Genomic DNA, 25,698 nt, shown 5'->3' with positions numbered 1-25,698 from the left:
TATTGATAACACTCTGCACTACCATGACGTTGTAGATGTAGATTAATGCTGTGGAGAAAATATTGAAAACAGCTTGTTTTTCACTCTCTCTCTCTCACAGCAGCCCTCTACAAAAAGGCCACATGCTGCTTTTCTGTGGAGAAAAAAAAAAGAGAGAAAAAAAGATATCAGATACACAATAAGCAGTGCACCTGCTGTTATTAAAATAACCAGTGACTGCCTGTAACCTTGCGTAGGTTATCTGGCCAACAGACTTGGACGCAGCTGGAAATATGATCTTCAGTGACAATGAAGGGAAGCCCTGTATTTTAGTAACTTGTTCTCTACTAAACCTTGGGACCTTGCCATTATCAGCTCCAATGCACCCTTCCTGTACCTTTCTGAGCATCAGAACACAGAACCCAGACATTCAGGTCTTTTAAACCGAGAGAAATACCCCCTCTGTTAAGGTTTTCTAAATAGGGCACTTGGAGCACCAACAACATTTACCTAGTTTAAAAGATGTAAGTAAACACTACAAGCAAAAAGCAATACAGTTTATCCCTTAGCGATAAGGTTTGCCATTTCAGAATTAGTTTACTGTTGACTGGATATAATTAACCCCATACACTCTCTTTTCATCAGAGATATTGAACTGCCTTGACTCTGAGTTTCTAACTTTGATATAAAAAGTTATTCCATGCCTAACGTAGGCCAGCTCCTACTTCACTAACACCACCCAATAATTTGTGAAGCCACAATTCTCTTGTTAGAGAATCATAAAAGTAGGCCAGTACCAGACGAAATCAGCAGGCATTTGTACTGAATCTGTACTGTAGTTTACCTAATACATTGTGGGTGGTAAAGACAAAATCTAGACCCAGAATCAAAAAGGTGCATATGAAGAATTGGATCTTTACAGGAGATGTTTTTTTGTAGCCTTGTAGTCAGGATTTGCAGTTTTGACTTGAATTATAGTTGTGACTGCTATGGATATGCTGGCTTTTGTATCAAAATGAAAGATATTTACCACCAGATAAAACCTTTTCAATTTTACATAATGCATCTCTATAACACTGATGTGTTCTAGTCAGGTTTGTAGTTTCCAATTATAGTTGGTTTCCAGAGGTCTGCTGTAGGAGTCCCAAATGTATTAAAGGGAATATGTAATTTGTATTCATACAGGATGAATGCATTCAGGTCTGCTCATCTTTATACAGACTGTGCATTTAATTCTCATTGTTTCTTTATACAGTGACAGCACCAGACTGGTTTGCTGATATTAAAGGGTTACACTTAAAGGGAAATTCCTACGCTCTGCGTGAAACAGGCATTAATCAGACGAAGGTTTGAAGATAAAGGATATTTGTAGTAGCAGTGGCAACAGCAGTAATTGAGTCTCTTTTAACATGGGAACGTTTACCTAGAGTAAATCATACCTAAACAGCTTCTGAGTTCTTGTTTGCTATGCAACGGCTGCCAATAGAACACAACTACATCTCATAAACACAGCTGACTATGCAAACCAATGGCTGGAACACTTGTACACAACTGTATGTATCTTTGTAAAGAATGATCAGTTCAGCAATTGAGCTAAAGACTACTGGGTAAATACAGTTCATTGGCTAATTTTGTGGGACTGCAGTACATCTTGTTAAAATCTGTTATTCAAATGGCCAAGAACATAGATTTTTCTGTATGATTTACCTGTCCCATAATATTGGGACACTTCATAACCCTGTGATAATGCAAAAGAAAACAGGGCTAATAGATTTAGTAAAAGGAGTGCAAACTAAGCCTTTAAAACCAATTTCCTTCCAACGCAACATACTTAAAGTTTGCAGCTGCTTCTTGGTACCAAATTACTTTCTGTGCGAACAAATTAATTAGAAAAACAAGCAAAGAACCAGAGTGTGCTATCACAGGTTAAAAGGGGGGGGGGGGCAAGGTTACTCACACTAATAAGTAGTAAGAAAACAGATTTGAAAACATTTATTATTGCACCGATAATTAAGAAGCTGAAGTGAGTGGCAAAACAGTAAACCGGCTTTGCTAACTGAAGACTATATTTACTACAGTGTATATAACATATTTGCTTTAACACTCTTAACACTGCAGCAAGGGGGATTTAGGGGAGAGTCCTGCAGAAAAAAAATAAATAAATAATAAAAAAAGACTTGCACATACTGTACAGCAGGTGACAAAAGTTACATGTAGTCAAAAGTTTAAATGGAGTTAAAACTCATCTCCATGTTTGGACAGCAGTCCCTAGTGTCAGACAGAGACAAGATTATTATTTTTTGCTTTGTTATTTATATATATATATATATATATATATATATATATATATATATATATATATATATATATATATATATATATATATATATATATATATATACACACATACACACACACACACTTAAAAACTACAAAATTACAACAACACAAGAGTTTTCATTCTTATGCAAAGTTTGACAAGTTTATGGAGCACCCATTTATTAAATATTAACTCAAAAACATCACAAATCCCATTCATTATTTGGATTACGAGACAGAATTACATAATGTTTTATTATTCAATATTTTTTTTAAAAAAAAAGGATTTAAAACAGTTAAGTAAAACAATAAATCAAGACCATTTTTTGGTGCGTTATTTGGTACTTTAAATCTGCTAGTTAAGGATATTGGCACCAGTCTTTTGTCTATGATGTATAGCAAATTTGTTATTGGTTTTTATAAGAAAATACCTTTGGTATTACTCTAAACAAATTTGTTTGAAGTTACAGTAAAGCCATGTAAAATATTTTTTTAACACATACAATCTGTATTTCAAAGGGTTAAAACACATCCTGAAGAATGTACGGTCTGGAAGTCCATTAGCTGGCACTTTAAAAGATCAAAAGCAGGCTTGTTCAGAAATAAGTAGGAGATGTTACTTAACCAAGCAGATGTTAAGTGTATGATACTTTCAAAACCATAAAATTATCATTCCCCACATGGAAAAATACAGTTAACATTGACACTGGGAGAGCTGAATAAACATGCTCCTTATATTAAATCACTATTAAAAAAAATAAAAAACACAACTAATGTAGTGTTCAATTTATGAAAAGATGATACATTTTAAATGGTTCCACTGTTTCCCTTTTGTTTTGCCATGAAAACATTCTCAACACAATGCAAATGAACTTGAATCCGATTATGTGCAACAGATCCAATAACCCAGGGGGTCAAGCTAGTGGTTCAGCAGGTACACACACTCACAAAAGGTCTCATGGTTCAAATCTAGCCTGGGAACAACATGGACATGCTCCACCGAACAGCAGCACCTCAGCAGGACGCTCGGGAAAGATGCACTGTTAAAGGAGCTGGGTTGTTTGGATGAGATCTAGGTTCAACTTACTTTACAGATGTTAAAGACCACATGGTCCTTTCAGAAAAAAAAGAAGTTACCATCATTCATGCCTCAGTTCACACCTCAGGATTTATTTGGAAACTACTCGGTGTATAATTAAACTTCAAACGTTTTCTGTAGTTGAAATTCTTTTCTTAAGGAAAAAGCACAGTGGAGGCTAACAGCCATTGAACTGCATAACAAATTAAAGTGTTAAATTCAATCTTTTGTTCCCTCAAATATGATAGGAAAAACAAGCAACAAATAAAGTGATGTTTACAAATATATAAAAGATAAAATCAATTTCCAATTACAAGGTTTTTAGACAAAGGTTATGCAGCTATGTTAGACATGAATAATTACAGAGAGGATGAATTTTTGTTTGGGTTTTGTACCAATACCGTTCTTCATGGACATAATAGCATTAATAACTACTGCAGTGGGCATTACCAAGTAAAATGGAAATATAAACACCCACAATGGTGACATATAGTATCTAATATTACCCACAAAATCATGCGCATATTCCTTAGATAGACTTTAAATTAATGACCGCGTACGAATATGAATTTCAATGCATTCGTTGCTATTCCTGTTATCTCCCACTTTAATTTTTATTATGAATTTGAGGCCTTTATTTATTTATTTTTTTTACAGATGAATGTGAACCAAAACTCATTTAAACATTGAAGACATTAAGGGAGGTTTTCATTGAACTTACAAAGTTTCTTTCAGTATTTTAAATGCACCACTATTGACTATTGTTTTACAGTTATGGATGAAGTATCTGGTTAGAATACTGAAGCCTGGGTTACAAAAAGACAAAGCATAAACATCTAAAGATCCAATCACAGGCATAAATGCTGCAACATATCAAGAAATGTCGCACTCTCATTTGTTACCCAGTTCTAGGAGCGTTCTGCCAAGTCTACAAAGGAATTTCTGAAAAAAATGAAGATTACAGTTATGGATTGGCCATCTCAGTCCCCAGACGTGAATCCCATTGAAATGTTGTGGATTGACTTGAAGGCTGCTGTTGCAAAAAGGAAACCAAAACTCAAAGCTGTATGGTGTTGAAGAATGGGCAAAAATATCTACAGAAAGATGCCAGGAACTGGTTTCAAAATGCAAAAAAGACTGCAAGCTGTAAAGGAAGGTGGGCACACAATATACTAATATAAGGGTACGCAAATACTTTTGTCAAAGTATGAAATTAGTTTTTGCATGTTATTTTTTCATTTTATGCATGTTATGTAATAATTTGTTGTTTTATTATAAAGGTTGAATCTCTCATTTATATCTTTCAATAGAACAATTAGAAATGATAGAAATCACTTTTTGTGGTTTTTCTTTTTTTATTTATTGCATTTATATAGCACTTTTTATACAAAGGTATCGCAAACCACTGTACAGTACATTGCAGAAAAAAAGAACAAACCACAATACATTTGTATAGCATGTCACACATACAACTGCCACAGTCAGACCATTTAAATAACAGTACACCCATAATACAAACGCAGCAATTTTAAAGTTCCATTAAAACCCACAAAGATAAGAAAGCCATTTTATAAAAGTGTGTTTTTAGTCTTGACTTGAAAACTGTAACGGTCCCAGCTTCCTTGACAAATGAAGGCAGAGCATTCCATAATTTATGCGCTCTACAAGAAAAAGCCCTACCTCCTGTGTTGCTTTTGTTGACCCTAGGAATAACCAGCAGTCCTGCATCCTGTGATCTCACAGTGCGGTTTAGAAAGATACAGGGGTCAGCAACTCCTGCAAATAACTAGGTGCTAATCCATTCAGAGCTTTGTAAGTTAACAAAAATCTTAAAATCAATTCTATACTGCACAGGGAGCCAGTGTAAAGAGGCCAAAACAGGGGTAATATGTTAACTTTTCCTGGTTTTAGTCAGAATTCTAGCAGCAGTATTCTGAACAAGCTGCAAGCGGGATACCACACGTTTTGCACCACCAGAAAAAAAGTGCATTACAATAATCAATTCTACATGCCAAATACTTCTGTCTGTGACTATATCTGGTCAAAATCATGAATGCTCTGAACAACCATCCCAATAGGATTAATTCACTTTCCACTTGGTTGATAATCTTACAGGCCTAAAATAATCTGATGAACACCTTACCTTTAAGTGACAGTGACATGTGCTGGAGTTTTAAAGTAATCAGTTATGGCATCTGCCTTTTTATCCATGTGTTGGTATTTATTGTTCCAGTTCATTAGAAAAAGGACAATTTACATGTGCAACTGATAGCGACCTTTATTTGCCAATATTTTGGAATTGGATTCAAAACTTCCAAGTATGCTGTTAGGCAACAAAAGCTGACCCAAATACAAGACTACAGATAATTCAGATGGCACATTTTGACCTACATTGAATGTTAACCCACTATGCAAAATGATCACTGCACCATAACTATATATTAAACAATTCTATGCATAGTACAAAACCAATTTAATTAGAAAAGTGCAATCATCTTTTGTTGTGCATCAGGCAATAAGGGATGCATATTAAAGCATATGGGACGTACGTACACACTTGTGAACAGTATGCAACAAAGGGTTACAAATACAGAGAGATGCTTGAACTGAGGTGGGTGCCAGTGTTTAGTTAATCATTCCTGGGGAGAACAATGTTGGATAATAAAGGGTTGTTAGAAGTTAAATACATTCTGCATTACTAGGGCGTTTGGTGTTTCTTGATGCCACTAGAACGTGAGACATATGAGACAGTGACAACCCTAAAAAAAAAAAATAAAAAAAAAAAAATAAAAAAACAACCTTGTGCTACCTCGATCTTTAATGTAAACACTATTCCTTTAGGAATGTCAGCGCCTATTTGGACAATATAATACTTTGACTGACAGCAAGCCCATTCAGGTTAAGTATAGTTTAAAAGATTTAAAAGACACATTTTGTTGATGCCAGAATAATGTTTCTTCATGGATTTCTGTGATGCTACACATTCAAGCCTTTTAACAACGCCACAATCTAGGTAGTAGATAAAATGGGATGTATAGGGATCACACACTTAATGCTGATTAACATCATAAAAGGCAACAGCCAAACAAACAATGGGCAGTTGCTCAGTGTATGGAGCACTCAGCTGCCATGCTGAAGATTCTCATCTCTCAGGTGGACAAGCCCAAGCTTGTGTACTGCTGCATGCCTGTCGCAGTCTACCCTGCCGTGGATGTGTACCTGTTTTACAATCAGAGGAGGGGATGGTTAAATCAGTCCTGTTCGTTTTCCTACTGTATCCAGAAAGGAATCTATACCACTTGAACTAGGAATTAGGAGTCCTAAAATGGTGAGCAGGCAGAAAACAGGTTATCCTGTTTACTTTGATGGAGGAAGTAACCAAATGAGCACCTGTGTATATGACCCATGAAGGTAGGGGTCACACCAAGTTGATATACACCATCTTTGACCTTTGATTAACATCCACTTGAAAACTGAGTTTGTTGATGGCGAACATGGCAGCTCAAATTTGAAATAAAGTAGGTTTAACGCTCAGTTTCCTTGTACAGATGGAAACATAGCACAAGACAGCTGAAGAGGCTCTGGTGCAGTAAGATTTACACTTGATTAGCCCATTTGTGTTTGTGAAGAATACAGTTTGACAATTGGCATCATTTCAGGCCACATGTATCAAATATCAAAACAAAAATGGTATATTATAAAAAACAAAACAAAAATGGTTTATTATATGCAAGATATACATAATTTATAAAAAGCAACTTATTGTTATCTTATTTGAATTTCAAATAGGACATGAAATAATTGGAAATCATTGTAAAAATATCTCATTATAACAACACTTTAAAATAAGCCATTATTCTCATTTCACAAGATACTACAATATTTATTATTAATTCCATTTTAAACCTGTAATTTCTAAAGGTAATCTAAATAGCGAAATCAGAAGCTTGTCTTACATCAGACCATGTCGCATGGATGTTTATTTGACTTGCTTCTTAGCAGGGAGCCAACATTTGCATTTAAATGGAAACATATGACAAAGAAAAACACAGTAACCAGGCCTCTGAAGTGTAGTGCCGTGAAATAGACAGTGGAATAATCTGATTAGCCATGAAAATAATGCAGCTCAAGTGTTTCAGAGGTAAATTCTCCTGTGTAAGCAATTTTAGCTTTGCTGAGATCTAAAGCATTGTTTGAAGATTAAATTGGCAGTCAGGTACACACAATTACTCATACAATTGAACTCTTTGTGAAGTGCAGAGTGTGGGCTTTACACAAATGCAAAGTTATATGCACTTTCATATTTTGAATAGGAACTGCTTGCTTCACATTCAGGGGACATTCAGGGGACAAACATATTTTTATACTTATTTATATGTCCATTATCCACTAAGCATATTTAATGTAATAATGTTTAAGCAGGGAGCAAAAAACAGCTCCACAAGCCAGGTAACAACGCCTGTTTACACTATGCCAGCAGTCTGCAGGCCTTCAGAAAGTGCAAGTGTGGAAGTCTTCCAGAAGCCTGAAGGAACTTTCTGTGAATTAAAAAATCTGAGCTACAACCTCATTGTGCTACAGTGACCCATACTGGACCCACCAAAACTTCAGACTGGGCCCTGCCTCCAGGGTTCTGTAGCTTGATATCCTCCATTGCTTAGGCTTGGTAGGTGAAAAGAGGCAATTGGCTTGATAGCAGGAATCTAGGTTGCCCATCGAAGTTCAGCGCTCCTGACCATTGCAGTGGTGGCGCAACTGGGTATTTTCCAAGTGGATTAAAAAGAAAACATGGGTCAAATCTCTAGCCCACCACCCCTTAGAAAAAGGGCAAATGTTCCATTACCCTTTAAGCCAAAACAATTAAATATCCACACAGTAGCACTGTGATCTCACCTCTTATCCTACAAGACTTATGACAGCCCATGGAAAATCACCCCTGAAACAGAGCATCCAGCCGTGATATAACAAACCTCTCCAGGTGTAGCAGCCCATTGTGAATATAATCCACGCACTGACCCCACTGTTGTCCCAGTGATATGCAAAACAAACTGTTTTGATGTAAACAAATCAACTAGAGACAACGCATCTTATTAAGCAAATCCCCTTTTCGTTGGCTCATGCTGATACATGATATTGCAGCAAGTGTGGAAAGCTTTTACTCGCTTTAAATCAAAATGACTACTGTACCTCCGATTGCAATGGGATTTTTTCAATGAAAAGCTCAGCTATATCTACTAATTGGTAAATGGTACTTCTCCACCTTCTCCTTACATTTTACTTTCTCTTACAGGTATCAATAAAAAGGCAATGTCTATTCCATTTTCTAATTACACATTTGTAGATGTTGCCTTAATCTTGCTGAAGTTAGGGTACATATAAATGTACTTTTACATTGTGCAAGTCTTACAGAAAATAAGTATTTCAGTGCTAATCCTTGTCTTGTCTACTATGGCTTGCGGTAGACTTTATATACATAGACACACACACACACACACACACACACAGGTATAGTGAATGTATATATCAACAACAAAAGCTGTGAAACCTTATCTTCAGAAGTAAAAAGGCATATACAGCTAGTTTCACAGCCCTCAATTGGCACTAATCTTAGATACAGTAATTACCTAGTGTATTGTAAGATTTGTACTAAAATCGGGGGCTGAGGAATCAGCAGTATATTTTGTAAGGAAAAAAAATCTGTTCATCCATTCATTTAAACATATTGGAGTATTATAAATCAAGTCAAGTTGAGTTTGATGCTTTATTCACAGCCTATACATTGTTTTCCTGCTGCAACCTCAACAGAAAAAAAAGATTCCTCAGAAGAATACACAGAATAAATAATGATCTTTCTCTGTGGTCTCAAACTTTATGTATAACCGTTTCAACGCTGACTGGATCATTTGAAAAGTGCACAAATGGTTTATAGGTTAGCCTAATAACAACCTGACCACGGCCAACAATAAAAGTAGTAGGCCACCTATAACTACATTCAAGCAATCTCTCATCAGCTGCTCCTTATTAGCAGTTCTCCATACAAGCTGTAAATGGAGGATACACTGAAGACCTGGTTGATCAGCCTGTGTTGGACCCAATGAAAAAGCTTTAGGTCAACACCTCCAGAGAGAATGAACATCATAATGCAGAATATAATTACATTCAGGTCAAGCAATCTCTCGTCAAGAGCTCATTTTTAAACCCCTAAACAAATCCAATGGCTGCAAACTGGCGTAATTCAAAACAGAATGATTTAAGTTTGTGTCTACAAGCCAAGTCTCAATACCTTTTTTCTGTTTGGTAGGTAGCTTATAATAAACATTCACCAATGCAAAACACACACACACACACACACACACATCTGCTACTATAAGGGGGCCAGTTATTGTCATTTTACTAAGAAGCTGAATTGGTCAATAAACTACGTCCAAGGTGAAATATAGCTTCAGAGCAACTAAAGCTACAGAGGCCAAGATTTACTCTAATGTTGTATCCACATTGAAGTCCAAAGCAAGCTACACAGAGAGCTATTTATAAAAGTCACTTCCTTTTACTTTTAGTGCTCATTGTTTAGGTCACATCTGTTGTAAATCTCAAAACACAATGGCCGCACTGCGGAAAGTAGAATTTGCCCATACAACGCATACAACCCATTGTTCACCTTTTTTTGTCATATTAAAAGAACTCAGCTTTATTGCATTTTTTTGTTTGTTTGCACCACCTGTTATGTACATGAAGTCAAAAGCAAATAAGGTGACCTCATATCCAGGCCTGTGACTGTAGCAGGAATGGAAGAAGTGGGTGACCCATGCAGGTCAATAGCTTTACCACATAAACCAACTTACCACCATTCGTGAAAGGAGAGAGTTTACTGAGGCAATAAATGAAGCCATTGTGGATTTCTCAAACTATGTTCCTAATCTCCAACTCACTTAGCAGTAATAATAAAAAAATAAAATAAAAATTATACAAAGCTTTAGATTACCACACAACCAAAACCTTTTGAGTTCATATTGTATATTATTGTGCAACTGGTTCTGTAGCTTCTTTTTAAAAAATGATCTCACATCCTTAAAATTGGGAGCTCAGATACCAGTACTCAACTTAAACATTCAGATAACAAAACTACTGTACACTTAAATGGTGTTTCCTCTGATGTTAAACAGTAGTGGAACCAGTTAACACACTTTATTACTCATTATGGCTGTATTTAAATTGCTTTAGACTCACCAGTACAAATTGAGAGAACCAGGCAGCAAATATTCTCACATAGTCATAGCTATTACTTCCCCTAAACAGCGGGAACATTATGTTTCTCAAAATGAATTTGTATAGCATGCTTCATTATTTAGTCACTAAGCATTGAAACAACTAAATGTTACTTCCTCAGGGAGGGACAGACTATAGAATTTGTTATGGCTATCTTAGAACAGTAAACAAAATGATTATCTGACTGTATAGATCAAAAGCAGGACATAAACCGATCGGGAGCAAATCAACCCTTTTGATCTATATTAATGAATGGATGTTTTTAAATGGGCCAAGATGAGAGTGTGATATTTAACATGCAACATAATACCAACTCTGTTGTGCCAATGTGGAGGGGGGTAAAATACTGTATGCCATTGAGAATGCTAGTAACATTACACCCCAACATCATTACTCGCTCAGACCTAAAATAAATGAATGCACTGTCTCTGTAATGTATTACATAATGGAAATACAAGATTAAGTACTAAGTACTGTTTATGCAGAATTGTCCTAAATCAAAGTGAAAGAAACAAAATTTACAACAAGGAAACAGGAAATGCATGTTTCATTTACAGTGTATTGATGGTCTCCAGGAAACCAGCAATTGCTGGAATTTCCAGCAGGGAAAGAAGAAAACACCCACAGGGAGATCCAAATAAAAACCAACATAAGAGAACAGTTTTTAAACCTGTCTTTAATACCCAAGGTTTGCTGAATGTGATAAACTTTGCAGTGCTTACAGGATGGTAATAAATGGACTCTAAAAAAAGTAGATACTATCAAAACTCATTTTCCCCCAGAGTCCAATACCAAATCTGAAACTGGGCCACCACAACTGGGCTTTAGATCACAGAGTAAATACATATATACATATGAACTACGTTTACATAATCTAGGAGTGGAGATAAAAAGGTATTACATGATAACATGTTACTATTCGATGTCACCATAACGAATACTGCACCTTACGAAGAGCTCTTAAAGAGTAGCAGGGTTGCGAGAAAAAATAGCGTTACACGTCCCCACATGTTGCTACAACTGTTTAAATAATGTACCTGGAATTTTTCTTTTCATTAACATCCTGACAACTTTACACTTATAATTATAAAAGCCGGTTTCAAAGCTCTTTTCAAAATGGCTGCTCTAGTGCACTGATATAGTGTAAGGATTATTGCCCACATTGTCAAACAGAAACAGGTAACGCAGCAATAACGATACATGATGTGGTATGGAACAGAAAAAACAGAGCACTTGTTATGTTTATTATTATTATTTTTAATTGCTCTTCCTGCATTAATTTAGAGGACAGATCTCAAACCCCAGTGCACTAGAGGCCATTTTGAAAAGAGCTTTGAAACAGAGTTTAAAGTTATAAGTGTAAAAAGTTGTCAGGATGTTAACAATGAAAAGAAAAATTACAGGTATGTTATTTAAACAGTTGTAGCAACACGTGGGGACATATAACACTATATTTGTCAGAACCCCACCGCTTACTCTTTAAGGCTTGTCTATGATACCTTTATATGACCTACGATCATAATTCACGGATCTGATATTGCAATACGTCTTCACTCCTTGTTATGGTGACAGTATATCATTCTATTAAATGCTCTCAACAGGGATTTACACAGACAAACCTTCCTAAGTCCACAAGTATTTAAGATGCATTATCCTTTTTGTTTAGTAAGCTTGCCATTGTTTGCAAACAAGAATGCAGTGTTCTTTCCTGCTTCCGCAACATAAGTTTAGTTAAAGCATACTCAGATTATTTTCTATCCCCTCAGTGGCTTCTTTAAGTTAAAAGGTTGAGGTACTACAATAGTGTTTAAATTACTATATATTTTTAGATATAAATTCAAAGCTATTTAGTATGTTTTTTTTTCTTACTCCTGTCTTTGTCATACTTTCTTTATTTTCTGGTATGAATATAAATGTAAAAGTAACACAGTGTGGTTTATTTTTTTATATAATGAAATATCTGGATGGTTGTGAAATTATTTGTGGATTAAATCTAAAATATATATGCGTCAAATAACTTTCCGTTTCAATTACGCAAATGTTGTTCAGCTTTTGCATAATTGAAACTTTTGTGTAATTGGCTTTGATAACTGACCATTACTTGAGCACTGTTTTACAGTTGGGACAACAGAAGCTACATTAACTAAACACTTTAGCTTAAGTATAAACAAAAGTGAAAGAGTGTCTGTGGCCAGTGGGTTAAAGCAGAGTAATAGCTGCTGTCCTTGCAATGGGTTGTTTCTGACAGTGAAATAAATTACTTTAGTGCTTGTGCTTTGCTTGGGCTAACTCGTGCTGTGACCTACTTTTCCACCAGCGCATGTTCTGTCATGACTACTAAAAGCTTCTTCACAGAGTAGAACCATCTCAGTAAAGGACTCCAGTAGTTTTTTATAACATAGTTGTACTTTTGTACCTTCTATACTGTGGGGGAGGGGGGGGAGAGCAAGATTCAAAGCAACCCGTAAAACAGTTTCTTTTTTTTAAATTTAAGTTGTTGCCTTGTAAGCACATGTTGAAACTAGAAATGGGAGTAAAAGATCTGTACCATAATGATATGATTCGTGTCTACAGGACACCCCCTGTTAGAGCTTTACTGAGAGAATCAGAGAATGCTGTGTACCAGTTACAAAGTCCCTATGGCAAGCATGTGGTCTGTATCATTGATATGGCCAGAATTAAAACAATATGGCAGTGAAAGTTATTTTTTAAAAGAAAATACCTGTGTATCGAACATTAAGAGAATAACTCAAACTCTACGGTCCCTATACAGGAAGTCACATGACCTCAATATAGCATCCAGGTCATAGGTCAGTGTCATGGCCACCAAAAAATGTGGATGCAGGATTTATACCAAGCATCAAAATAAGCTTATCACTACTATAAGACATTTATTTTTGAAAAACAATAAGGTATATAAATGATGGACGAAATGTTTAGGTTTCTTTTTAATCACTCGATCATTCATCCTTGACCATGACACGCTTGAGTGTCTTGACTGAAGCATATGTACTTAATCATCCAATTAGTGAGACAGTTGATTGGACACTGGATATGGAGTGATTTCAGCTGTTGAATTGCAAGCTTGAATAAAAGCAACAAAGAAAAAAAAAACAACATGTCACGTCTGTCAAGAGAGCAGCGCCTTCATGCAATCGGCATGTTGGAGGCTGGACTAGGGCAGCGTACTGTGGCTCGCCGTCTTCGGTGCTCACAGCCAGCAATTTCAAACCTGGCAAGACGGTATAACCAGACACACTCTGTCAATGACAGGCCATGAACTGGGAAACCAAGAGTCACAACACCTGCCCAAGATTGACAGATTATTTTGCAGCATCTTCATGATGTCAATTGTTAAGTTTGTCATTTTTTAATCACATCTAGTGAATTTTATCCAAATATAAGTGAGAAGTTTCTTTTGATGCTAAAATATAAGAGAAGTTTCTTTTGATGCTCAGTATATATAACACACACACATATGAAGTCACTTTTTCAAGCGGTTTCTGAGATATGAGGCTTAGATACTGTGGCAGCATTAAGGTTAATTTTTCTTGTACTACCCCACTATCAAACTTGACAGAGAGAAACACAGAATAGTGTACAAAGCCAATAGTGGCGTTTTAGTCACACAGATTCTTGCGGATCTGTGCAGATCTGTGCAGCCAACCGTTTGACACAGCTAGCTGCATGACGTCACATACAGCTCCAGCAAACTGACTGCATATACATACCTCAAACATTTTCTAAATCCTATTAAATAGGTAAGTTCTAGAAATTGCACTTTCTGCAAGAGGAAAAGCAGCGCAATTGATGTTTCCTATGATGGCTCAAACGTGCAAATCTTTTTTGTTGTAAAGCATAATAAAAAAATTGTATATAGTTGAATTGACATTCCTAATGTCTTCAGAGTCTGAAGTATTCAGATAGTGGCAAGCTGTCAGCATTCAAAACAATCGACGACTACTCATTTATCAAGAAACATTTATCATTTAATTCATTTATTTTCTTTCAGTATTTCTAAATGTGGTACTATTCAGAGTTTAATAGTTACAGTATGGATGCTTGTTAAAAGTAGTAATCAAATTAATAAGAAAACAGACCACCCTATCACCACTTTGACATGCTATTCATTAAAAATAGCATAAAATAACAGTTCTCTCAGAGCAATTAAACTCCTGTTGTACAGGTCTGCAAAATCGATTAAAAATATGAATTTCCAAGGATTCATTTTGCAGGATCAAAAATTTTACACTGCAGCATTGTGTAAGATCAGAACTCAATCAAATACCTGCACTGTTTTCAGGTTCGACTCTCAGAGATACTTGTTCTGTAAGGAAATTTAAAAAAAGGAGATTTTTCTCAAATTGTAAAACAATACTAACCTTCATTCCTGGATATGGACTCTGTACCCTGTAGTTCTTTATCTGGCATCTCAGCTGAGACCAGCTTATTGAAACCTGAGGGACACAAAGAAAGGAAAGGATTCTAAAGCACAATCAGTGCATTCCAGCAAAAGGACACCTTAACACAGACCGAAGATACAGTTTCAGCCTAGATTAGCCCTAGAAAAGGACAAGAATGCTCCCCTTTTCATCTCTGGTTCCACAGAAATTCTTACATTTAGCTTTAGCAAACTCTCTCCAAAACAAATATAACCCACAAAACTTTGATACTTAACATCAGTTCAGTTCCCACAAAGAACATTTTTGTTTGTTCAACTGGTTTGATTAAAACACAAGAAATCCCCTCCCCCACAACAAAACACAACTGAAGAAAATGTAGGTAGTTAACCACTCTAAAGAGCTACAATTAGGTGAGTAGCCAATGTACCTTTTTCAGATAAAAAAAAGGCATTTACAAGGAACATCAGGGATTTGGTTGCTTAAAAGCAGCACTAATATAATGGTAGCTATTTTGTCATTACGCCCTCTTTTATCTAATTAGATTGAGTTTTTTTTTAAACCACTCTGAAGGGAGAACACCACAACTGATTGCTGAAAATCATCTCAAGGACAGGATAATTAGACCAGTCAATTTTGAAAGACATTTGTTGATTGCTTGGCAATTATGTGCAGGAAGGAAATTATCTGGTACAAAGTAAAGTATGTAAAGGGGAAACTGAACCCATAAAATATAAACCCTTTCACCCTGAGAAGATTATCCATTCACATTAAAGGAAGGGTAATTCTGAAATAATTACATATTTAAAGAATATACAGTATCATTCAATTATTCTTCTAAACTACAAGGGTTTCACCAGCAAACTATTGTATAATAAAATATTGTTTTTGTTGGGATGGGGGGGTGGGGGTGGGGATGTAACTAAAGTAGTATATTAAACCTTTTACACATTACATAAATTGGTTATATATACATGATATTTTTTAAAGGATAATAAAACTAATAATAAATCAACTGTAGGATGTTCATTTAAACATGGCCCAAAATCTTATTTGTATCTGGTACGTCCTTTGTTAACCATCTCAATGGCTTGATTACTTCCATTAAATTTAAATTTAGAATATAACACCAGTACCGTCAATTTTTTAGATACACAAGTCTGTTTAACTGAGGGAAATCTATATACTACTTTGTATACAAAACCAACTGATAAAAATAGCATTTTGCATGCTTCAAGTTTTCATTTTGTACCCCTTAAACAGGGACTTCCATACAGTCAGTTCTTAAGCGGATTTACTCAAAACCTAGAGATTTTGAATTTGAGGTACAGAAGATGTACAATACATTTCTATCTAGAAACTATCCACGAGCCTGGTTAGATAAAGCGCTCTCCCAGGTTCGACGCAAAACTATTCATGAACTCCCTCATCTAGATAAAAAAGATAAAGAACATTCTATCATTTGTTGCACTACTTACACTAAGCAAAGTCTGGAAATTAAGAATATAATTAGGAAGCATTGGCATGTTCTGTCTGCAGATACTACTGGCAGCAGGATTTTTAACAAATTACTGCTATTTACTCATTACAGAGGGAGAAATCTGAGAGACAATTTGGTCAGGTCTGATTCGTTTAAATGTTCAAGAACTGAAGGTGTACTGAATAAATCCACTGGTTTCTTTCTTGTTGTAATTGTGCTGCCTGTGATAATGCGGTTAAAACCAACAAATTTTACAAGCAACACAACCCAGAATAAGTACACTATTTTACAGGTTATTACCTGTGCCTTGATTAATGTCATTTATTTGATATCCTGTCCTTGCCATTTACAGTACATTGGAAAAACCACCAGACAGTTAAGATTGAGCATTAATGAACACAAGAGCTCAATCCAGAGAAAAGACATCCATTCACCAATAGCTAGATGCTTTTTCAATGCCAGACATTCAGTTTCGGATCTTAAATTTTGTGGCATACAACAATTATTCCAAGCATAGAACAATTATGTAAGCATATTACAAAAAAAAAAATAATAAAAAAATGGTTAACCATAGTAAAGACCAGTATAGACACAATAAACATGGGAAAAGCTTTGTGATCTGCACAATTGTGTTGTAACGTTTCATCAGTGTGAGCCCTGAGGATAGGTTTAGAATTTCAACAAAAATAAGACAGATCACTGCAACAGCATGAACCTGTATTTCAGCCACACCTCAGCCTGATTACACCAAAGTGAACTCATGTTACTCCAAATGCAAGACATAGCAAACAGCTATCTATTGGTCACACCTCAATGTGATAATACTATACCAATGTACATGCTTGGTTTTATATTTTCAGCACCATATACAATCTTGAAAAGGACAGTAAATTACATTTTGTAAGAAACCTATAAAAACTGGCCAAGCCTAGATGTACAGATAAAATACTGGCTCACTGAATCATCTGAAACTGTGTATTGAAACAGCTGACACGAATAAATAAATAATGTGTCACACAGTCTTTCTTTGCATGCAATAGCCTTACAAACATGTCTAGATCTGGCATGGATATCAAGTGTTATGTTACAACCACCAGGTTACAATAAACATTGTGCATCAGGAAGTTCAGCATGACTAAAAAGCAGTACTTCGCTAGAAAGAAAAGCAAGCAAAGACATAATAAATAATAAAGAAGATGGTATACTCTATACATAACATATTTCTCAGGCTAATTATGTGTTGCACAGAAATGTATTATAATGTAGTCTCTAAGGTGCTACATTAACTTTAGTTCCATTTTTCATGGGACCACTTTCAATTACAAACTTCTATGGATTTCTTTCTTAAAGATATATTTGTGTATTAAATTATGGTAACTTTCATCCCCAATTTAGACTGCAAATGGAAGTAGCAAAAGAAAAACAAATTCAAGCCATGTGTTTGGGGCAATTGAGAGTTATATGGCACTATAAACACACCCCTCCAAAAAAAAAAACTGCTTCTGAAAAGACTCCTCAAGGCTAATTGCCGGGAAATGAGATTGGGAAGCATAAGACGACAAAGTAAGTTACAGTTCATTCTTAATAAAATATATAATATAAAATATAATATGTATCATATACATAAAAGGAAATAAGAACAAGGTTACAAACAGGCATCCATGTTATTACAATTTTTCTGATTTAAACTACTCCATTAACAAAAAAAAAAAAAAAAACTATACTATTCCTAATAAATTTGCAGAGGAATGAAATCTTGGTCCTTCCTATAACCAAGGCATGGTCCTTATATATAAAATATACAGAGAGGAGGGGGGGCGTCGATGAGATGTTCTATTTACCTTCATGAGTATCAACCGATAACCTATTCAAGTGTTTTGGAATGGTTTATTTTACAATTTCAGTCTGTCAGTCTAGGATTTCAACATTTAAACAAATAAGAACTGTTTTAGAGAAGTTTAAAAAAAAGAAACACAGTGCAATGCATAAAGTCCAGTCCAATCCCATATTAATAAACCTTGAAATGATAAATTTGTCTTCCAGTCACCACAGTTTAATGATAAAGTGTCACTGCAAGTGCATTTGACAAAAATACACAGAACTATTTATCAGTACTAAAAACCCACACTGTATTGAGAGTGTTGTTGAAATCCTAAAACGAATTAATTTTAAAATAAAAAAGAGGCACATGTCCACTCACACACAGTGTGTCATACTTATCAACAAGTACAGACACACTGGAACACTCAGTCAGCATCACCCTTTAGAATACCATTAACCACCCACCAAATATTAAGAATAATCAAATGATTTACATTCCAATCAACCTTGATGTGCCAGCGGTAGTGATGTTCTTATACTTTCCAAGCATGTTTCTATAGTGTTTTTTGGTATTAATGTGGTTATGCTGGCTGACCTTTGGCATGCTCCACTCAGGGGTGTGTGTTTCTGCTACTATCAAGCTCAGCAATATATGGCTTTAATGATTTTAAGAGTAGGAGTATATGGCTCTTTTAAGAAATTTCCATTTTTTTATGCATATAATATAGGTTTGAACGTTATCACCTTTAAACGCTATCAGTTGGAAGATAGTTGAATGTAATCAATAAAAGGATCATCACCGAATTGCACATTGTATTATAAAGACTAAATTCTTACAATGTGTTAACCCCTTGGGGTCTATTTTAATTCTCTAACAGTGGTCATAAGCTTTTTCATATTACTGTTGATAAAACACTGTCCGTATTTAGACCTTCCTCTACATTTATAATGGAAATAGATAACCATCAATGCTGGTAGTTGTGACAGTGTCGCTACAATTTATTAGTTTCTGAACCAATGAATGAACCTGCCATCTTTATCACAGCCTAATACTGATGATATTGAAGAAAAAAAACACAAACAAGCCAACACACTGTTTTAGTTTGTTGTTAACTCAGAAGTGACAGAGAAAATATGCTAAAAGCTTTCTGTCACTTTCAAATAAATAAATATTTTTTATAATTAAAATTGACTGGAAATGGATGGTCATATCAATCAATCAGTCAAATGTATTTTATATAGCGCCTTTCACGCTGAGGCATCCCAAAGCGCTTCACAGGTCATACCTATGTGTGACGGGGTGCCCACCCCTTGTGTGTATTTTATTCATGTATTGTTGTTGTAGTATTATTATTATTATTATTATTATTATTATTATTATGTGTGTGAATGGACAAAAGCTGTCCGACCATATATATATATATATATATATATATATATATATATATATATATACACACACACACACACACACACACACATATTTTGAACAGGAGGTGCACAATACAATCCTACATTGTTGTAGCACCCTTCTTCAATGCATCACAAGCTCTTTACAAAATAATTGGGAGAGTCCAATGTTCACAAATCAAATCAAGTATGCTTCTGCAAGTAGCTTCCAGCATGTTTTGTCTTGGAAATACGTATCAAAAGGAAAAGTACATTATGTCTATGTGGGTGTTGTTCAAATTAGATCCCAGTCCCTGTGTTGTCATTCCAAGTAAGGAACTTTTCTTAAAACATACTGCTGTTAATCTTTTTTTTTTTCTTTTGTAGGCAATACATCAAAAATAGTCTGAGGTTGATTTCCTCAGTAAATGTTGAATTGTCTTGCTAGATAAACAAAATGAGCCTGCTGTGAAGCTACACACTTTCTTATATGGACAGCAAACCATTTTGAGTACTTAATTAATTACATAACATAAGATTACATTATTTAATTAAAGAGCTGTTATCCTTATAGTGGCTTCTAAAAAAAGGACCAAATTACAAAAAAATAAAACAACCGTGATAATGATAAATGATGTTACAAGGATACTGGCACCATCATTAAAATGTAATGCTGGGGTTAGTATGTACTGTACAATATAGCTTTCTTTACTTTGGCTTTGACAGACTACATTATATGAGTTGAAAGCATTTGGTATTAAAAACATGTTCTGAATAACTGGCAATGCCCAGGACAGACTGTGCATTTGATCCTTTAAGCTTTTGGAACAGAACATGTTTCCTGCACTCCTGAAGAAGCCAATAGCAAGCATTTCACTACAGTGTGCTATAAATAAAGCTGTAGACTGTAAAGCCAGTGCAATCAAAGCAGCAGAAATACCCAGAGTGTAAACTAATTAATCTTTCACACCTATCCTTGACAACTGCATCCTTCATAGTCAATGGGAAGACAGACGATCCCTCTCCCAGTGGGGCTTTAAAACATGAAGAAATAACTGATGCACGTGTATCAGAGACTGACAACATGAATTAGACCAGTGTCCTGAAAAAATATAGTACTTACTTTCAAAATAATAGCAATTAATTTTCCTTATCCTACAATGCCTGGAACATGTAACAACAGCATAGGGTTTACCCAACACCTTTTTCTTTTTGCAGTGGATAAATTGTACTGTGCCCGCTGCCTTGGTAACATATGCATAGTAATAGATGCTTTTTTATCTACTCAATTTTTAATTAATGGTCTACTTAAACAGATATATATACACAATTCACCAGCAAAAAAAAACATGACTGAAAAAAAGGGGGGGGGGGGGGGGGGGGTAGGGTTAAATTAAGTTTTAAAGCATTTGGTAAATTTTTAAATCCTGTAATAGCACAGGCTATAATTAAAGGGAACAGCACACCTCAATGGCACAATCATGGAACTGAATTGATGATGTGTATCTCCAGTCTCCAGTAAAACCACAGCTTGAGGACCTCTATGGATGTTTATTTAATTGCCTTCATAGAAACCTATGTTGCTATAATACCCATCTTATTAAATGTTACTTAATGAAATAATATTATTTATCTTTTAGATTTCTATATTATATTACATAAGTAGATATTATATCATTTTAATTTATTGAACTACTGTATACATCTCATAATCCACTTTGCTTTAGTCAGTTCTATTCTGTAGAACATTTCCTATATTAATAACAGTATTACTATTTATAGATTCATTTTCCTATTGCTGGCAAAGGGAAAAGTACTAAACATTTTTTGTATTATTTTAAAAGGTTAGATAGCTATATGTGGCATGTCCAAAATGATTGTCTTGTGTATTGTGAGTGGAAATCAAATCATGTTTTACTGTACTGTAATATACTGTACTGTAATTTCCTTTTTTTTTTGGAAAAAGCATTTGACAGGTTTACAGAGGCATCAAGCAGCCTATCCCCACTGCTACAGGAGGAAAGGGATATTTTAAATAACTGTACCAATCTCTTCACAAAGTCATTTTACACACAACTGAATGAACATCATTTTTTAATTCTCGTGTTTGTGAATTTTGTTATAAAAAGGTGAGAGGCAAAATCACTGGTAACAGCCTGATACAATAAAGGCTGGTGCTATATGAGGTTCACCACAAACCAATGCCCCCAAAGCCTGACCTGAGATTCCACTCATGCTATTTTGTTCTGAATATCGCCTATTGTGCCAGATTGAGACAAATGTGTGTGGTAGTTTTGTAATTTGGGCTTCTATCCACAACACCAAACATGTTACATTTTTGACCTCAGCTAGGTTAGAACCCAGGCCTCCAGGGGCAAACAGGCAAGTAGTTCCTTTTATAGAATGTTTTTTTTAATCCATAACATTACTTTCACTTCTTAAACTTCTCAACATTTGAAACAAGTATCAACAACAAGATAATTGCAACGATCAGCCAATCCACTGGTGGAATTAGAGAACACTTATTGCTCTCAGAAATTCCTTGTCAGTGTATCTGCTTAATGCTTTTCACTTCAGGTAGGATTTACTAAAGCCTCTGATTTTCAAGTGTGCTTTATCACTTCCACCACCGCAGTGCTCTGTTCGCCATGGAAAGTCTCAGAGATAAATTACTGATTTTTAGAACAGCCCCAGAAATAAATTCAAGGTGAACTGCAGCAAAAAAGACGTATGAATGAATTACCAGTAACCTCAGGAGGTGCTGTATATTGTATGTAAGTATACAAAAAATAGAACCTGTATTTTCTTGTACTGTATTTTTACAGAAAAATCCCAGAAAGTGTTCTGGAAGTAGTCTAATCAGAAATCTCAGTCACAAGCGACACAGCAATGTTCATCACGCTGAGCACCTAATATACATTTCCTTGATAATTATCTATAGACTAAGTACAGTCCACGCTCAAAACACTGTCTATGTTAGACACTTTGCTGTATAGCATTACCCTGCCAAGCAAACTTAACCAGAAAGTGTTTCAAGTCCCAACTAAAACTGACCTCACTGTACAACCGGTTTTTGGACAAGAAACCATCATGATTCAACTGGTTCTAAAGACATATTTCTGACCAACAATAATATGAGGGTTTTACTCTGTGGGCTGTATTTCAATAACATTTGTACAAGTCTGGTATATGCTGAAAACATGATGCCATTACTCAAATTACTCAAATTATTACTACTGTACATATATTTCCCACAGGACTATACTATAATTTATTTCTTAATTTATGCCAAGACCCATTGCAGTAAGACAAGCTATCTCATTTCCAGTGGGTGGGTGGTTCATGTCTTCAGACTTTCACAGCTGGATTTACACATAAGATGAAGAGATATGTAATTAGTAAAGCTGAGGTTCAACCCAGGGTTTTCTGGTCCGCTCGAGCCACAGGACCACAGAGCAATGTGGGACTGGATTAGAACAACACTAAATAAAACCACTGGGGACAAGGCCAATAAGATGTACTACTATAAGGACCCCTGTTGCATTTCAATATGCCAGAGCATCTTACTAAGCTTGGTTCATATAAATGAATACAATCCACTACACTACAGGTCTTCTAAGATGAAAATGAAAGTGTACTGTGCAAGTTATATTTGTATTTGGACTTGTTTAAGTTGTAATAATATAATACCTTATTTGAATTCAAATCAAGTAGTAACCACCTTTATCGAAATAATCAGACTAGACAACGCTTCTAGTGAATAAAAAGGGACAGTTTTATTAGAAATAAAACTAAATAAAGGAAAAATTAAAAGGTGCAACAACTAGAGTAAAACAGAAAGGAAGAATTAACTAAACTAAACAGTACAGAAAAGAAAATATAAAATAACACCCCACTCCCGCTGGCTGATTAGCCATCCAAAGCAATCTATGGGAGATTCCCTTAAAGGTTACAACTGCATTCCTGACAGTTATTTAAGACGAAGGTTAGTCTTAACAGGGGTATCGTTAGTAACACAAATATTTACTTTCGTTAATATTTGGTAATCAAAGCATCGTTAAATCAGTCTCAAATATATAGTTTTGGTTCAGAAGGCAATTCTCACTCTTGAGAGATAAAGACGCTCTTTGCGTCCAGACAACCTATCGAGAATTATCTATTATTAAGACAGCTAAATTTGGATTCTAGCTTCTAACGCAGAATGACAACTGCCTTGTAAAACCCACATCAATTTGTATAAATCACATACAAACAATTACTATAATGTTCATTAACTCAAAGCAAAAATTGAAAACAATAATACTTTTCTTATATTCCACTCAAAACTAAACGTTAATTTTACTTTAAGGTCTGCTTATTCTCGAGTTCATAAGAGGATTAAAACACTACTTATTGAATACTTAATGGACCTGTGCTGCCTCCTCCAGCTGATCCGTGTCTTCAACAATACAGGCACTCTAAGGCTCTCCTGCTGGTCCAGGTTCTGGGTTCTGCCTTCCTACTTTTAGGATTTTAGACGTCTTGCACAGCGGACTCCCACAACAAGTCAAACACTACAATAGTTATCTCGTATTAGAGTGTCCGAAAACAGTATCTCTGTTCCAGCCAGTCGCAGGCTGGATCTTCAGGTTGTCACAGTTCAGGGACTTGTTTGTGTATCAAGATCTTTGGATTTTGTGTCGGGAGCCCTATTTGAGTGTCACACTCATGCTTTTGTAACTTTCTCTTTACTCCTGTGATTGGGTAGTTTGTTCATTTTGGGCAGTGCCTGAGTCCACGTGGAATGTTTCCCATTGGTTGTTCTCGTTCCTAGACGGTCCCTTGTTCTCAATAGGTCTGCTATTTCGCCACCTGTCAGCTGGATTTATGACATGGACTGTTTTCTGTCCTAGGTGTCAAAGCACCCAAAACTGTCTGGCTTGCGGCGCCAAAGGATCCATTCATCGATGGTGGCGATAAACCATTTGTCCAGTATTTAGTTTACAACTCTTTTTAAAAGCAAAACTCCTTGTCAGTGGGGGAGTTTGTGACCAGAAATCAAGTAGACAGAGAGAATGGCTTAGGACCCCCCCTCTGTATATTTCAATTCTGTTAATTTCATACACAAAATGATATTATGACCCACTCTGACACTACAAAAGATTAAAACATTTCTTTCCTGGGATGCTACTGTACCCTGCAGTTCACACAGCATCTAATTGGGCCTTGTGAAAATATCATTCATTTTGGAGTGCCAGCTCCTCTAAGCTGGCAGGACAATTTGGCACTAGCTGTCTCACCATCTGTACTTAAAAGCTAATCAGTCTAGCAGCGCATTTAGTGGCATGCAGGTGAATAGGCAGCATTCATAGTACTCAAACTCACACACTGCAAAATGTTACAACCTCTACCATATGGTTCTGTTAATGTAACCCCCCCCCCCCCCCCAGATTTTAATGCCATGAAAAATGCCACCATGCAGGCACGTCCTGCAGTTCCCTTTATAAGACAGGCAGATCTAGTGACCGGAGGCCGATGCCAGTTGCTTTAGTTGTGTACTTCACATGGGTATTAACGATTGACTGACAAGCCTGAGGGTAAGCTTACCCACTCAATGAAGAGGCAACTTAACCGCCTGGAATAATGAGATCCAGCAATTACACGCAGGCAACAGAAAGTCAATTTCCCCCTCAAAACCTGGATAACCTAGTACAACACAACTACTCAAATAGAACACTACAGTTCAAAAAAACATTACAACTTAATGGTTAAAAAAAATATATATATTTAGACGGTAAAGTGTGTTTTAATATTTAAAAATAATAAAGGTCATTACAATATTTCAGTTTACTGGAAATGCTATAGGAAGCTGAAGCAGAGTATCTAACCTATACATATTCTAGCCACATAAGTGAACTGGGTATTTTGTATGTTTTTTTTTATTTTTAAGAAAACGCCCGAGGCTGAAGTTGAGAAACAGTAAATTA

General features: G+C 35.6%; 1 protein-coding gene across 4 annotated transcripts in view; it reads right to left on the bottom strand.

Annotated features, from left to right (window-relative positions):
- The window catches only part of LOC117411407 (pleckstrin homology domain-containing family G member 1-like), a 119,744-nt gene that overhangs the window by 53,000 nt on the left and 41,046 nt on the right, over positions 1 to 25,698 (bottom strand). For 3 of the 4 annotated variants that reach the window (XM_059025220.1, XM_059025221.1, XM_034018883.3), the window contains one exon: positions 15,025 to 15,099. The exons of the other annotated variant lie outside the window; for it this stretch is intronic. In XM_059025220.1, coding sequence (XP_058881203.1) covers positions 15,025 to 15,099 — 75 coding nt within the window. The remainder of the gene's footprint in view (positions 1 to 15,024; positions 15,100 to 25,698) is intronic. 4 annotated transcript variants of the gene reach the window in all.

This window comes from Acipenser ruthenus, chromosome 6 (genome assembly GCF_902713425.1).
Source record: "Acipenser ruthenus chromosome 6, fAciRut3.2 maternal haplotype, whole genome shotgun sequence".
Lineage (NCBI taxonomy): Eukaryota > Metazoa > Chordata > Actinopteri > Acipenseriformes > Acipenseridae > Acipenser > Acipenser ruthenus.
Note: the sequence above shows the minus strand (reverse complement) of the source record. Positions and strands in the feature narration are given on the sequence as shown.